Source organism: Sciurus vulgaris (assembly GCF_902686455.1).
Source record: "Sciurus vulgaris genome assembly, chromosome: 11".
Lineage (NCBI taxonomy): Eukaryota > Metazoa > Chordata > Mammalia > Rodentia > Sciuridae > Sciurus > Sciurus vulgaris.
The window spans coordinates 52932164-52946643 of NC_136472.1; the positions used below are offsets into that span (position 1 = coordinate 52932164).

Genomic DNA, 14480 nt, shown 5'->3' on the forward strand with positions numbered 1-14480 from the left:
ATCACTGCCATCACTAAGTTTCTTCCTTTCAATTCCCAATGCCCTAATTCAGACTTTGAGTATCTCAAAGGCCACATAGGTCAGAACTGTAATCAACAAGATGGGTTTTTTCCCTCAAAGCTTTCTCACAGCTTTCTAAATGATGTCTGTTTCAATTCCTTCCAGTCCTCCAAAACCCCTGATACTTACCTCTCAATTACAACCCTTTCTGCCCAGAGGCTCAAATCCAAACTCCTCATGTGTACTCAAGGTCTTACACAATGAACTCAAGTTTTAGCTGCCCAGATCACATCCATAAACCTCCCGCTCCTATGATGATGGCTCTATTTCCCCCATGATCATAACTGTGTGGGCCTGGAAACCACTTTCCCCACTTTATCTCACACCTCAACCCTTTTAAGTCTTACCAGCTCTCAGGGACCCAGTCAATGCTCACATTGCCACTACAGCTTTACTGACTACAACTGTCTTCAGCATCACTTTTTTCCCACTAAACCCCTGAATTACTATTATCTTATTCCAGTATGAGAAATGCTTATTTTAAAGCATTTGCCCTATCTTTTCAGCGCTTAACTCAATCCTCTCCATGTATCAAAACACATGTGTGCACAATGATGATTGTGCTGCTGTCGGTAAAAGACCAACATTACTCAAAAAGTAGCTTCCTAGGAAGAGGGCTGACTACATGGGAGTGATTTAAGAAGCAGTAGGGAGACACGTTAGGAAGTACAGAATCTGGCTCAAGACCTACTGTAAGTAAAAGTAACTTGCAGGGCAGAGAAGCAGACTGTTTTATGTGGGAAGGATTTTGGAAGCAAGATTCAAAGGTGCTCTAAGGCTTTACTTTAGTTCCTCAAGGAAAGTTCCTCGAGTTTTTGCTGCCATTATTCAGCAAAACTGCACCAACTCTCACCTCCTTCCCTCCTTTTAAATTCTTCTCCAGGACTTGGAATTCTCTTACTCTCATCTCATTATGCCCTGCCCCAGATCTCTCAAGGCTCAGCTTCAAATTCTACCTCTATTATAAGGTTTCTATACTTTAGTGGAGTAAATATTTATTCTTCTGGTCAAATCACTGAGACTTCATTATCACTGCTGGACTGAAATAATCACAAGATTTGCATTATTCTCCATTACCATTGCTGTAACCATCTCTTCCCAATTAAGTCAACTTCTCTCCTCCCTAAATACACATTGCAGTCACATCCCAGTCTCTGATTTCCTTGTCTAACAGCCTAACAGTTTCATCTTGTACCAAGAGTAGGCTTTAAAATAGACTGCTCATGAGATATGCAGTGAGTGCTCAAATCCCTTGAGGGCTCTGGGTCACCTCTGCAGCACTTGGAGCCTCCAAGACCCTGATGATGTAGGTGGCAGGGAGATAAGCTTCAAAGCCTGATCTTTCCTATCACAAGAGACAGCCTTCCTATAAACACTCTCATTTTCTACTGAGGACAGGTATTATACAACCAATTCTCTAAAAGAAATGTATCTCAAACCTGAAAAACTAGCTTTTCCCTAACACAGATGGGCACATTAAACATAGGGCTAAAAAAATTACTGGTAATAGAAAGGTTAAAATTCCTGGCAAAGCACACAATCTAACGCTTTCTACAGAGAGCCTTGTGGCTGCGCCAGCCACATGGTTAATTATCTCACACCAATTCCTCGCCAGCAACATACAACCTTGTGACCATGTGGCTTGATTGGAGAGATCTCTCAACTTGGCAAAACTTCAAAGTTACTTACTATTTGTGCTAAGTCCAGCAGACTAAATTCCTTGCCACCCCTGGCTCATGACCTTACCACCTCCCCTTGTCACTGAAAGAGGGGCTCAAGTTAAAGAAGAACAGAGTGGCCATGGGTGGTAGCACTAAGTTAGGAAATTGGTGGCTAAGGATATTCAGATGGTGAGAATAGAACTCACTTACTTGTAAGGTGTCTTCCTGAGGGACAAGGTCTGTTTCATATGCCTGCTCTGCTTTAGCAGGCTGATTCTCTCATGGGAGGTTAGGCCCAGAAAAGCAATCTGAAAATGAAGGTTAGAAGATACAGAAAAAACACCACATTATGGCTCCATTACTCTAGCAGTACATTACAGGATGCTAGAAAATATTTAGTACTCCCAACAAAACAATACCCTCTAACCTTCAAACCAAGGATCATGGTGAGGGCAAAGATTCAGCAACCCTAAACTATACTCTCCTATATAAATATATTTTCTTTTTCACTGTTTGATTTTTATTAACCTTCAAGAAAACACTGGGCAGTGACTCAGAGTCACAAAATAACTGCTTTATTAATGCAAGTCATGGCTTATGGCCAGTTTAGATTTTCGACAAATCAAGGACACAACTTTGTGGTGAATAAAACAACATAAGGTCAGTTTCAATACAGTTATTGCACTTTGTGTGTTGTTCTTAAATTTCTTTGAAAAGGTGCCAAGGAGAAAAGTTAATAAACTGAAGAACATTAAAGCCATAAATTTGAAGAAGAATGAAGGTGACTCAAAAACTTCCAAATTATTAAAACCATTAACTATTAACATTTAAACTGTTGTTTAATCATCAAAACAACTCAAGTGTCAATTTCCTCATCTGTAAAATGAACCTTATCATACCACCATATCAAATAACTTATCATTCAGTTTTATGGATTTGAGATAAAAATTTAAAGTATCTAGTGCTGAGGCTTAGAGAGGTGAAATAATTGATCCAACGCCACACAACTGAGAGTAATAGAGCTGGAACTGACATGAGGGAGAGGGAGGGTACAGCCTCCCTTTAACCAGCAGTCTATAGACTCGGTCAAAATCCTGTTTAGCCAGAGCACTCAGAAAATGAACATTTTCAAAGAACTGGATTATTTTGTTCATTAAGAAGTCTGTTCAAAATTCTGGTTCAAATATATTAGCCTTTCTTTTTAAAATTAAGGATATCATAAACTCAAATACTTGTACTTGTTCTAAGATTTGAAAAAGAAGAAAGAGAATAAAAAATGATGTCTCAAACCTTAGATTCTGCTTTTAACTCCAACTCTTACCATGGCTGTAAGCAAGGCAGTCAATATACCTTAGGTTTAATTTTCTTGTCCATAAAACACATATACTACTTTGGCATGGTCTACACTTCAAATGCTTATGAGGAAATAAATGGATAAGTGCTTTGGAAAATGTAAAACATATATAAATATTAGTCATTATGAATGATAGTAATCACAAAGTCTAATATCCATTCTTACTACCTGAACTGTTGATGTCAGAGGGATAGAATACTCAGAAACCTCAGTTTAGTAAGTTTTAATTCCTTCCTTAGCATTTTTTTCTTTCCCCTTCCCCTTTCCCTTCTCCTTGTCTATCTTTCTTTTATCATTATTATTTTGGAATTGGTTACTTCTGCATAAAGTGGAATTCATTCTGCTTTTGTTGAGTAATGCTCTAATTATCTGAGGTCTTGCAATAATTGGTTTAGAGTGATTACTGCTACCCATTCCATGTGGTCAGGTCATGGCAACAATGATAATTAGGTTAGGCTCATGTAAGAGGAACGCGGCAGGGAAGGAATAGATGCTTCATAAGATGACTACTGCCCTGGAGCTTGAGCTTTCTAATAGCCATGACAATGTAATTATCATGTCCATTGGTTGGTGGTGTATCTTTCATTTTTTTCCTACTCTCATCCACCTAAGCACTGCACATGGCAACAAACAGTTGAAAAACTGAGGGAGAAAATAATCATCAGACATCTGTACAACACTGTGCAGTTTATACCATCTTTTCACATATTATGTGGTTTAACTGTAAGATGGAAAGATCCCTGGGATAAGGGCTGTCAGAAGAACTAAACTTACAATTCCAATTTTTGCCAGTCATTGGGTGACCTTGAACTACTTGATTCATCTCTCTGAACCTCTATTTGTAAAATAAGGAGATCAGATTAGATCACTCTTAGGTCCAGCTCCAACAAATTATTTGTTATTCTAACCTTTAAACCATCCTGTGAAAGTAGACAGGCATTTTTGTCCTCACTTTACAGATAAGGAAACTGAAATTCAAGAGAGGTCGAATGACATGCCTAGACCCACAAAGGAAGCAACAGGTTTAGATCTACATTTGCTGATTTTAAATTCAGGTCTTTTTATCTCACTTTCGGCTACTAGAAATTTTTCTCAAAGTCTTTATGAGAAATAAATACCTGAAAGAGTTGATTTATTAATAAAAATGTTGACCATGAGAAATGGAAAATTGCTACCATGAAGATATATAAAACCCAAGGGGAACAGGCCACAATCTGATTGAGGTAGGTCCACAGGCCATCTTCCTTGAACGTTGTGGCACAATGATTTGACCAATCTGTGAATTCACAAAAAGGAATTATTAAAAATGGCAAGAAACTAGTGACTATTTTTCAAAGACACAAACTCACTGCAGTCCTATTTAGGGAGCAAAGAAAGCAAGATAAGGTGGCAGAGATTGTAATTCAGCTTTAGGGGCTAGAGGTGTAGCTCAGTGGCAGAGCACATGCTTTGCACATTTGTGAGGACTTGGGTTCAATTTCTAGCACCAAATAGACAAAACCCCAGGAATTCAACTTCAGGAGTTTATTTTTCAAATGCTAGCTTAACGACCAAAGATGAAAACATGGTACTTTGGTGTTGGTGAAGGCTTTGATAATACCATATTGGCAGCTGACAGTGAGGTCCATAAAACCTTCAATCAAATCGGCATATTTGGCATAAAACACACTGGCCAGAACTGCTTAAGGACTTGACAATGGAGAATGATTATATTTAATAAAACACTTGTCCAAGAAAATTACCTCTATTATGCCTGTTATACCAAGTTATGGATTTCTCTTACTAATGGTTCAGATGGACAAGTGATTGCTGTGGGCACAAGAGGTCCTATAAGTACCTAGATAAATCAAAACACATCCTAAATGTAGGGGAATGGGTGTGGGTGCACCTTGGTAATGGCACCATAACTAATGCTGCAAAGGAAGAAAGGTCAGGTGAAGGAACTTCACAAGACAGATACATCCAGGAGTAGAGCACAGAGCAAGATTCAGATGGTCACAACTCAGTTTCTCCCCCAGGGCATCTATATGCCAATTAAAAGAGGACTTCACTATGACCTTTGTGTTATTGACCACTTGATCTATGAAACTAAAAGTAGCTGTAAGAAGCAATACAGGTAGGAAGTGGCAGAAACAAGGGAAATAGATCTTCAAGGTTATGACTTTTACAGGAACCATAACTACACATAAAGTGTGAATTATTTCTGAAATGAAAATTCTGTAGGTTTGTACCCTGAGGTTTCATAAAGACCTCTGACAAATTTGATAAGTAGTTTTTGGCGTTTCCCCACACATACTGAAGATCTCCTGGGGCAGGAAGAAAATAAGCCTATGACTTTACTATCAACTGTTCATTTTAGTCCTATCATCTTTTTTCTCCCCCTTTGTTGAGACTCACTCATTTGATTCTCAACCATCTTTCATAAATATATGCCAGAAGCTTTCTAAGAGCAATCATCATAGAGTAAAAATCAAGGTAAAGCCAAGTTATATTCTGTTTAGAAGTTCACATTAGGACTGCAAAGAAAGATGCATCTTATGTCCCTAATATCACAAAAATAAATAACTGAATAAATTAATAAAAAATTTTCAACAGCAGAGGGAGAAAACAGTAGCTGAATGGGTAAGAATTCCTATTTTCTTTCAGCTTATGGATTTCTACTGCTCCCTTGTGGGAATTTTTTGATAACACAGATGATCTTACATTAAATTAAAGTTCTTACTCTGGAGTACTGATTTAAGATTTTGTGTTCCAAGATACAGCTGTGCAAGTGACCATCCATATTATCTTATGCAATATAACACTTTAATTTGTGTAATACATTCTTATCAGGTAGTCAATGGTTAATAATAGGGAACTCATATTGTTTCAAGTCAACCATTCCATCGTTAGCTCTGACAGTTACAGAATTCTTCCTTATATTGATCTCATACCCTTCTCCCTGTCATTTATATGATGCTGATACTTTCTGATTTACTTCCTGTTCATTTACAAAATAGACCTTAAGAAAGATGGAATGGATCAAGGCTGTACAGAGACAGAGTAGCTGCTACTGAATCACATACGTATAAGGAAGAGAGTACATAGAAGGACTTTAGTGGCAAGAACATTAATGGTAAACAAAGGAGGCTGAATGACAGTGATACCTTATTAGAGAAATGGAACATAAGTTCATGTTTCCTGTCTGTGAAATAATGATAAATGACAAAATGCCCTCATTCAGTGCAAAGAAGTAATATCAGAATATAAATGAAATAAAAGTAATCAAGTATGCTCAGTTAGTGTGCAGAGTTTTAAGTCAGCATAAGATGGGGTTGTTCCTCATAAACAAAATATAATATAAACATTGGTTCAGAGCCAGAGGAAAAAAAAAAAAAAGGTGGGAAGAATCAATTTATGTAATTAAAAAAAATATCAAGAAAAGAATGTGATGGAAAATCATTTCTCTCCTATCAATAGTCTTATGCTGGACACAGACACATACACACGGACATACACACAAAAGCGACTATTTTTAGTGAGGAGAGGGAAAAGAGGAGACAAGAGCAGTATAAAATCTGGCTTTTCTCCCCAAGATCAAGTCCAAGACAGAAACTGGTCTGTGGGCGAATCTAGAAAGGTTTTCCAAGAATGTGCTTTATTGGCAAGACTTAGAAGTTAGAAAGGCAACTCTCTCTGAGCCACTGACAAGAAATCTTTTATTTTTTATGTTATAAGACACAACCTAGGAAGGTTTTAAAATTTCAGTGCTCAGGGTTACTGGTGACCTTTGACAAGAAGTTGTACTGGGGAGCGAAGCCATGGCATCGCACGTGCTAGGTGAGTGCTCTACCATTAAAGTTGCACCCCCAGGTCTTTTAAATTTTTATTTTGAAAAAAGGCATCACTAAGTTGCCCACACTGGTATCAAAATGTGATACTCCTGTTAGCCTCTTAAGTAGCCTGAATTATAGGAGTGTGCCACCATGTCTGGCTTTGAGTACAGGAGTCTTAAACTTAGGAGTATTGGTCGTATTTGGGAAGGTGACAATTACATTTAGCTACAAAGCATTCCCTGAAGATCAGACCCTCAAGGTGTCAAAGGGAAATGGTCTCACAAGGTAATTGAAGCCCTTGTCATACCTATGTCAGGGCAAAAAATAATCTAGTTCATGTAGATACTAACAATCTCTAAACATGAAACTCCAAACAAAAGAAAAGTTGTAATAGTAGGTATTTCTAAGGAAGGGAACTGGGAAGCTGGGGGACAAGCACAAAAGAAACCCTCTTTTGAGGAAAGTGCAAGGCAGGAGACAAGGAGAACAAGCATGAGCCCACAAGAGTACTGTGGCTTGGGATGCTCGGGGAAAAAGAAAACAACATAGGGAAAATCTTTCCTAATGCTTTCCAGCAGATTTAAGCTCAAGCAACAAACTATAACTCTATGATAACCTAAGAGAAGGGTTGATGGGCACAGAATAGAAGTGAAGACTCTGTTTTCCCAAAGCCCTCAAAATAAACAAAAACCTAACAGTAAAGTCCAAATAAATAAAAATAAATTATTGGCATCACATTCATTTTTCCAGTTATGTAACCTATTAAAATGTGTGAAAAGTGCAGTTATGTAATTTTTTGTTTTTCTGGTGGTATCAGGGATTGAATCCAGGGCCCTGCACATGTCAGATGAGTCCTCTACCACTGAGGTACCTTCCCAACTGTGTCAGATTTTTTCAAGATTTAGATAGGGTATTAATAAGTTGCTAAGGCTGGCTTTGCACTTGCAATACTCCTGCTTTACACTTTAAATTGAGTAGCTAGGATTATAGGGCAGTCGTGCAATTCTTAAGAGTTAACCAAAACTATTCTTGCTTCAATTTAAACCCCGTTCTTCGTAAATCACTTCAGAACAGCTGGTTATTATTCCGCATATGACACCCCTAGAATACTTTATCAAACTTCTACTAGAAAGCCATTTTCCTTTCTCAGAGCTGCAGAATAAGCAATAATGTCTTCTTCCAAGTTAGTATCTCCAAACTTTTGATTGTTGGTTTTCCCATTAGTTCTCTATCTCAACTTGATACTAAGCGGCATGTGCTTTTAGAGCTTTGTTCTTCGATTTTCTGTGACCATCATCCTCAAATCTCTAAACCTGACCTATATGAACTTCTATTTTTGAGCACTTTTCAAACATATTAAGGTTCTCTTCCAAAGTACTGAGAACTAACCTTTCTTTCAGCTTAACACTGTTGAGAGTCTTAGAGGCATCCACTTCGGTTCAGTCACCCAGGAACAATATGATATATGACAATTTGTAAGAAAGAGTACATTTTGGTATGGGTGCATTTTAAGAAAAGGTTATACTTACAGATGAAAGATCCATATATAATCCAGTCACATACCACAGAAAGGAAAAACAAGAAGAATATGTAATAGTGATGGTTGCCAAAACCTAAATCAAAAAAGTACAACACTTAATACTTGGTTTCCAGGTAAAACCTTTTAAACTTCCTTTACCAAAGTAAAACAGTTGCTGCTTTGTTTTCAAATACTATATACATATGTTTAACTTCACAGCAGTAACTGAAAAATTAAATCTCTCACCTATGCACCGTCCAGTCCACAGGCAGTGCTGATCGTATCGTGCCACACAAGAGTTGCACACATGGCAATGGAGTGATCTTAACGGTTTCCTTATCTAAGTGAATAATTAAGAGAGGCTTAAGCAAAAAACAGTGTCTCAAAGTGGTAACAAATCATAAGCAAAAGGCCCAGATTGTAAAACACAGGCACAAATAATCTTTAAATTCACATAGGATCTTCAGAATGACTTATTAACATTTTCTATATAACTTTATTAATATATATAAATACTATATATATATATATTTTAGTTGTTGATGGACCTTTATTTATTGATTGATTTATATGTGGTGCTGAGAATCTAACCCAGTGCCTCAAGCATATTAGGGAGGTGCTCTGCCACAGAGCCACAACCCCAGCCCAACACTTACTTTTATGTCAACTCTGATCAAGTCACTACTAAAGTAGATTTGAATTTTAGAGCCTATTCACACTGGCTAAGGGGAACTGAGGCAGTACTATACAACACAATAAGCACTGGACTAAAAGAAAGGGAACGTGAGTTCCATTTCTGGCTCTTTCCATAATTGTGGGAAATTTACTTCTTCCTCTATGCCCTGAGTCCTCAATTGCAAAATAAGTTTCTAGGTCATTATGAGTCTCTGACTTGAAGTTGGTTCTAATATACACTTCCTGACAGGGAAAGCAAACAAAACACACTGTGGATAATTTACAAAGAGATTCAACCAAAGGCAAACTTCATGGAATTATAAACATTCTTCCATATTTTTAAGACTGAAAATTGTTCTGGCAGTAATACAAAATTTGAACTGGGTAAAAACAAAAGTGGGTATATACCATGAAGATTTGACAAATGCTTATTTGAGCAATGTTACCAAGAATTTTTTACTAGGGAAAACAAAAAATTATATGAAAAAGACTCACAAGACATGAAGTACAAAATGTTCTGAAATCCAGACAACCAGTTTCTGCAAGGGAGATGATATTCTGAAAGACATGAAGTTTGACCTTATGATTACTTTTTACTGGAGAAAGTATTATGCATGGTTATGTTCTATTCTCACAGCTCATTCCAAACTGAAACAGTTAGAAAAGCAATTTGGAACACTGCCACCAAATCATTCTTTGCTTGAAATAATGTGACTTTTCAAGCAAGGTTGTGTTTTCAGACAGTAGCCAATAAATTAGATTGTATAAAATTGTACCCCTGCCATCTCCCTCACCATCTTCTCTCATGAATGGCAAATATCTTCCAGTTATAATATGCTAAAGAAAAACAAAAATTCATATATATACACTTCTTTTACAAAAGAAACAAATATCAGTATACATCAAAATTGATTGTTGCAAGCACAAAGGGCCGAGTCTTTAGTTTTAAGCAATAATAGACAACATTCTCCCTCACCTTGTTCCAAACATGAGTATATGGAAAACATGCCATGTCATGTGTAACTTCGTATGTGAGGAAGAGAAGGGATATCTCCTCACTCATTAAAGAGAAGCAATCCCCTTAGCCCTTGCCTTTGTACCCTCTATGTAGTAAATGAGGAAATTTAAGCTCAATGACCCTTACCTAAATATTATAAAAAGGAAGTAGGTAATCATTTCTGCTGACAAAAATCACACATGAAAAAGTTTTGGTGGGGTATTACTATAATAGAAGTATTTTTTAAAACTTTAATATACATAACTGAAAAAAGTATAATTGTGAAGATATCTTACTTTTGCTGATTTAATCACCTTACACTTATGTTACATCTGTTTATGTTATCTATGGCAGAACTAGAGACACACAGCAAAAATCAATATGGCTATGACCTACTACAGTTTATATGTCCTCTGATTTAAAACAAAAACAAACCAAAACATTACAAAGAGGGCTCACCGCTTTTCTTTCTTCTTCAGAAGCTTTAGTGAAGCCTGGATCAGTTGCCCAAGTCTTGTAGAAAAAGTAGAGAAAGGCTATTATGCTGAAAATGAAAGCAAAATAGAAAGGAGTACCTGCTATATGTTAAAGCAGAGTTAAGGAATATATCAAACTTGCATTAAGAGCAGCATAGTTTTGATGTAAGCAAAGTACATCCTTGGTACCTAGGAACCTCTCTTCTCTGCATTCTGTTTCCAACTCCCCTATGCACATACATTCTCATTCCCAAACATGGCCCCATCTTGTGTTCTAATCCAACAGGAATCTGCTCCTAGTTGGCTAACAGTTAATGCTCTCCCATTAGTTGAAACCTATATTAAATATTGAAAAAAAGTCAATTTATGAAGAACATCCTGAAAACTAAAAAACATTTAAGACCCAAATAAATTAATTTCTAACCATTTAACTGTGGTTTTTCTGCAAGTATCCAGAAAACCATTTTCTGATTATTTTAACAAAAACATTTAAGACAACACTACTTTGTTCAGAGACTCCAACTATAATCTGGCTCTATATGGTAGACAAATGCTTGCAAAAATTTCCTACTGGAGAGTTTTGTAACTGTTTTAGTCTGAGTTAAAGAAACTGTTCTCCTTGTAAAATGATTACAAATCACATACTATTTCTGAAAGACTGATATTATTGATAAAAACAAAAAGTATTTCAAGGATAACCACATTCCTGCTTTCAAATATTTTTAAGGTCATAACATTTCTTTGTATAAAAAGTAAAATTTTGCTCCAGAGAAAGACGAATGTGCCCTAATAAACTCAAATAAGCCAGTGGTAAATCAAATGTCCTTGCCCAATTTAAAATATTATAGACAGCAACTCTATCTACCTTACAAGATATTGCCAAACTATCTTATATCAAACTTAAGAGTGGAAAAGGAAGCCATAAACTAAACTCTTAAATCCTTGCTATTCAAAATGTGGTCCAAGGACCTATAATGACAGCTTCTTAGACAAGCAGAACTTCAGGCCTCACCACAAACATAAAGAACCAGACTAATTTTATCAAGATCCCCAGGGTCTTCATCCACACATTGAAGTTTGAGAATCCACAATGACCAGCACAACCACATCTAGTTCAGATAGGCAGGAATAAATCTTGTTGGCTTAGTTTGATAGCTTATTTGCAGGTGGGCCTAGTTTTAAGAAAGAAAGAGGAGCCAGAAAAATCATGAGATGAATTTTTTTTATTGTAAACAAATGGGGTACAACTTGTTTCTCTGTTTATTCATGATGTAGAGGCATACCATTTGTGTAATCATACATTTACATAGGGTAATGGTGTTTGATTCATTCTGTTATATTTTTCCTTCCCCCCACCCCTCCCACCCCTCTTTTCCCTCTATACAGTTCCTCCTTCCTCCATTCTTGCCCCCTTCCAACCCCCCATTATGTGTCATCATCCACTTATCAGCGAAATCATTTGTCCTTTGGTTGAGATTGGCTTATCTCACTTAGCATGATATTCTCCAATTTCATCCATTTGCCTGCAAATGCCATAATTTTATTATTCTTTATGGCTGAGTAATATTCCATATATATACCACAGTTTCTTTATCCATTCATCAACTGAAGGACACCTAGGTTGGTTCCACAATCTGGCTATTGTGAATTGAGCAGCTATGAACATTGTTGTGGCTGCATCACTGTAGTATGCTGATTTTAAGTCCTTTGGGTATAGGCCAAGGAGTGGGATAGTTGGGTCAAATGGTGGTTCCATTCCAAGTTTTCTAAGGAACCTCCACACTGCTTTCCAGAGTGGCTGCACTAATTTGCAACCCCACCAGCAATGTATAAGTGTACCTTTTTCCCCACATCCTCACCAACACCTATTGTTGCTTGTATTCTTGATAATCACCATTCTAATTGGGGTGAGATGGAGTCTTAGGGTAGTTTTGATTTGCATTTCTCTTATCACTAGAGATGTTGAACATTTTTTCATATATCTGTTGACTGCTTGTACATCTTCTTCTGTGAAGTGTCTGTTCATATCCTTAGCCCATTTGTTGATTGAGTTATTATATTCTTGATGTAGAGTTTTTTGAGTTCTTTATACATTCTGGAAATTAGTTCTCTATCTGAAGTATGAGTGGCAAAGATTTTCTCCCACTCTGTAGGTTCTCTCTTCACATTGCTGATAGTATCCTTTGCTGAGAGAAACCCTTTTAGTTTGAATCTGTCCCAGTTATTGATTCTTGCTTTTATTTCTTTTGCTATGGGAGTCCTGTTGAGGAAGTCTGATCCTAAGCCGACATGTTGAAGATTTGGACCTACTTTTTCTTCTATAAGATGCAGGGTCTCTGGTTTGATTCCAAGGTCCTTGATCCACTTTGAGTAGAGTTTTGTGCAGGGTGAGAGATAGGGGTTTAGCTTCATTCTGCTGCATATGGATTTCCAGTTTTCCCAGCACCATTTGTTGAAGAGGCTATCTTTTCTCCATTGCATATTTTTGGCACCTTTGTCTAGTATGAGAAAACTGTATTTATTTGGGTTTGTGTCTGTGTCCTCTATTCTGTACCACTGAACTACCTGTCTATTTTGGTGCCAATACCATGCCATTTTTGTTACTATTGCTTTGTAGTGGAGTGGAGGATTTGGTATTGCGATACCCCCTGCTTCACTCTTCCTGCTAAGGATTGCTTTAGCTATTCTCGGTTTCCTATTCTTCCAGATGAATTTCATGATTGCTTGCTCTATTTCTGTAAGGTACGTCATTGGGATTTTAATTGGAATTGCATTGAATCTGTATAGCATTTTTGGCAATATGGCCATTTTGACAATATTAATTCTGCCTATCCAAGAACATGGGAGATCTTTCCATGAGAAGATGAATTTTTAACAAAGTTTGGTTAGAATAAATTAAGATGAACATTATTAAAGGATACACTGGTCCAGATCTTTTGTTAAAAAATTGTATATAATTTTTTTCAAAGTCCTGATCAACATATACAACATGTTTTCAAAAATATATTCAACTGAATCATGTGATCCTCCACAGTGAATTGACTGAATCTAGGGCTTCTGTTCTGAATAACTTACAAGACAAATCACAGAAGAATCAAGGGATCCCCACTCTCCAAGTTAAGTGAACTGCTCTCCACACCCTCACATAAAAGACAAACTTGTTCTTTGCTTTATGCCCTTGCTTATGGTTCACTGACCACAAACATTCTCCACTTCCTCTCACTTCTGCAGCCACAATTTTAGGATGTCCAAGTCCTAACTGCCTTCAATACTTAACTTACAGTTCCTTCCCCTTGTCTTTTCTACTTCCATTGAAAGGAGGATTCTCTTGCTTCCCCAAACCTAGGAACACTTTTTCTATGGCACTTGGACCTTAGACTATAATTATTTATAGATGTCTCAGATTCCCCTATAAACTGGCATCTCTTTTGTAGTTAAAAAGCCTCTCCATATAGAGCTAAAATTTGCCCTTCTATAAATTGACCATTCATTGGATCCTTTAGATCTAACCTACGTAGACTTATTCCTTTCTTTGTTCAATGATCTTTTTTATTGAGTGCCCATTCTATATAGTGCATTGGCTTTCAAATGATATATTTCCATGTGAAACTGGGAGGCAGCGATCATAAAGGACTTTAGTCCTCTTAAACTTAACCCAGTTATAGACAGTATCACACATATTCAGTGGTTTACCATTTCTTTCCCAAGTCTTAGCTGTAACTCCAAATTCATCAGTAAGATTCTAGTCTCTTTCATTCAAAGTCCCTCACAGAACACAAATAAATATATTACTTGTTTGACATATACTAGGTATCAAAAGAAACTGATAATCTGAGGAGCAAAACTAGAGTGTTCTTAAAATTAGTTTCAACCTGCAGCCTTCTACAGATTTTATTCCTAACAATAATTAATAATAAAATATT

General features: G+C 36.9%; 1 protein-coding gene across 3 annotated transcripts in view; it reads right to left on the reverse strand.

The window, feature by feature from the left end:
- ZDHHC13 (zDHHC palmitoyltransferase 13) overlaps positions 1-14480 on the reverse strand; it is a 52134-nt gene that overhangs the window by 2271 nt on the left and 35383 nt on the right. For 2 of the 3 annotated variants that reach the window (XM_079101837.1, XM_079101836.1), the window contains 6 exons: positions 10541-10661; positions 9580-9642; positions 8656-8749; positions 8420-8503; positions 4194-4351; positions 1932-2029 (listed from right to left, as the gene is read on the reverse strand). In XM_079101837.1, the coding sequence (XP_078957963.1) occupies positions 1932-2029; positions 4194-4351; positions 8420-8503; positions 8656-8749; positions 9580-9642; positions 10541-10661 (618 nt within the window). The remainder of the gene's footprint in view (positions 1-1931; positions 2030-4193; positions 4352-8419; positions 8504-8655; positions 8750-9579; positions 9643-10540; positions 10662-14480) is intronic. The other variant, XM_079101838.1, reaches the window with a different exon arrangement.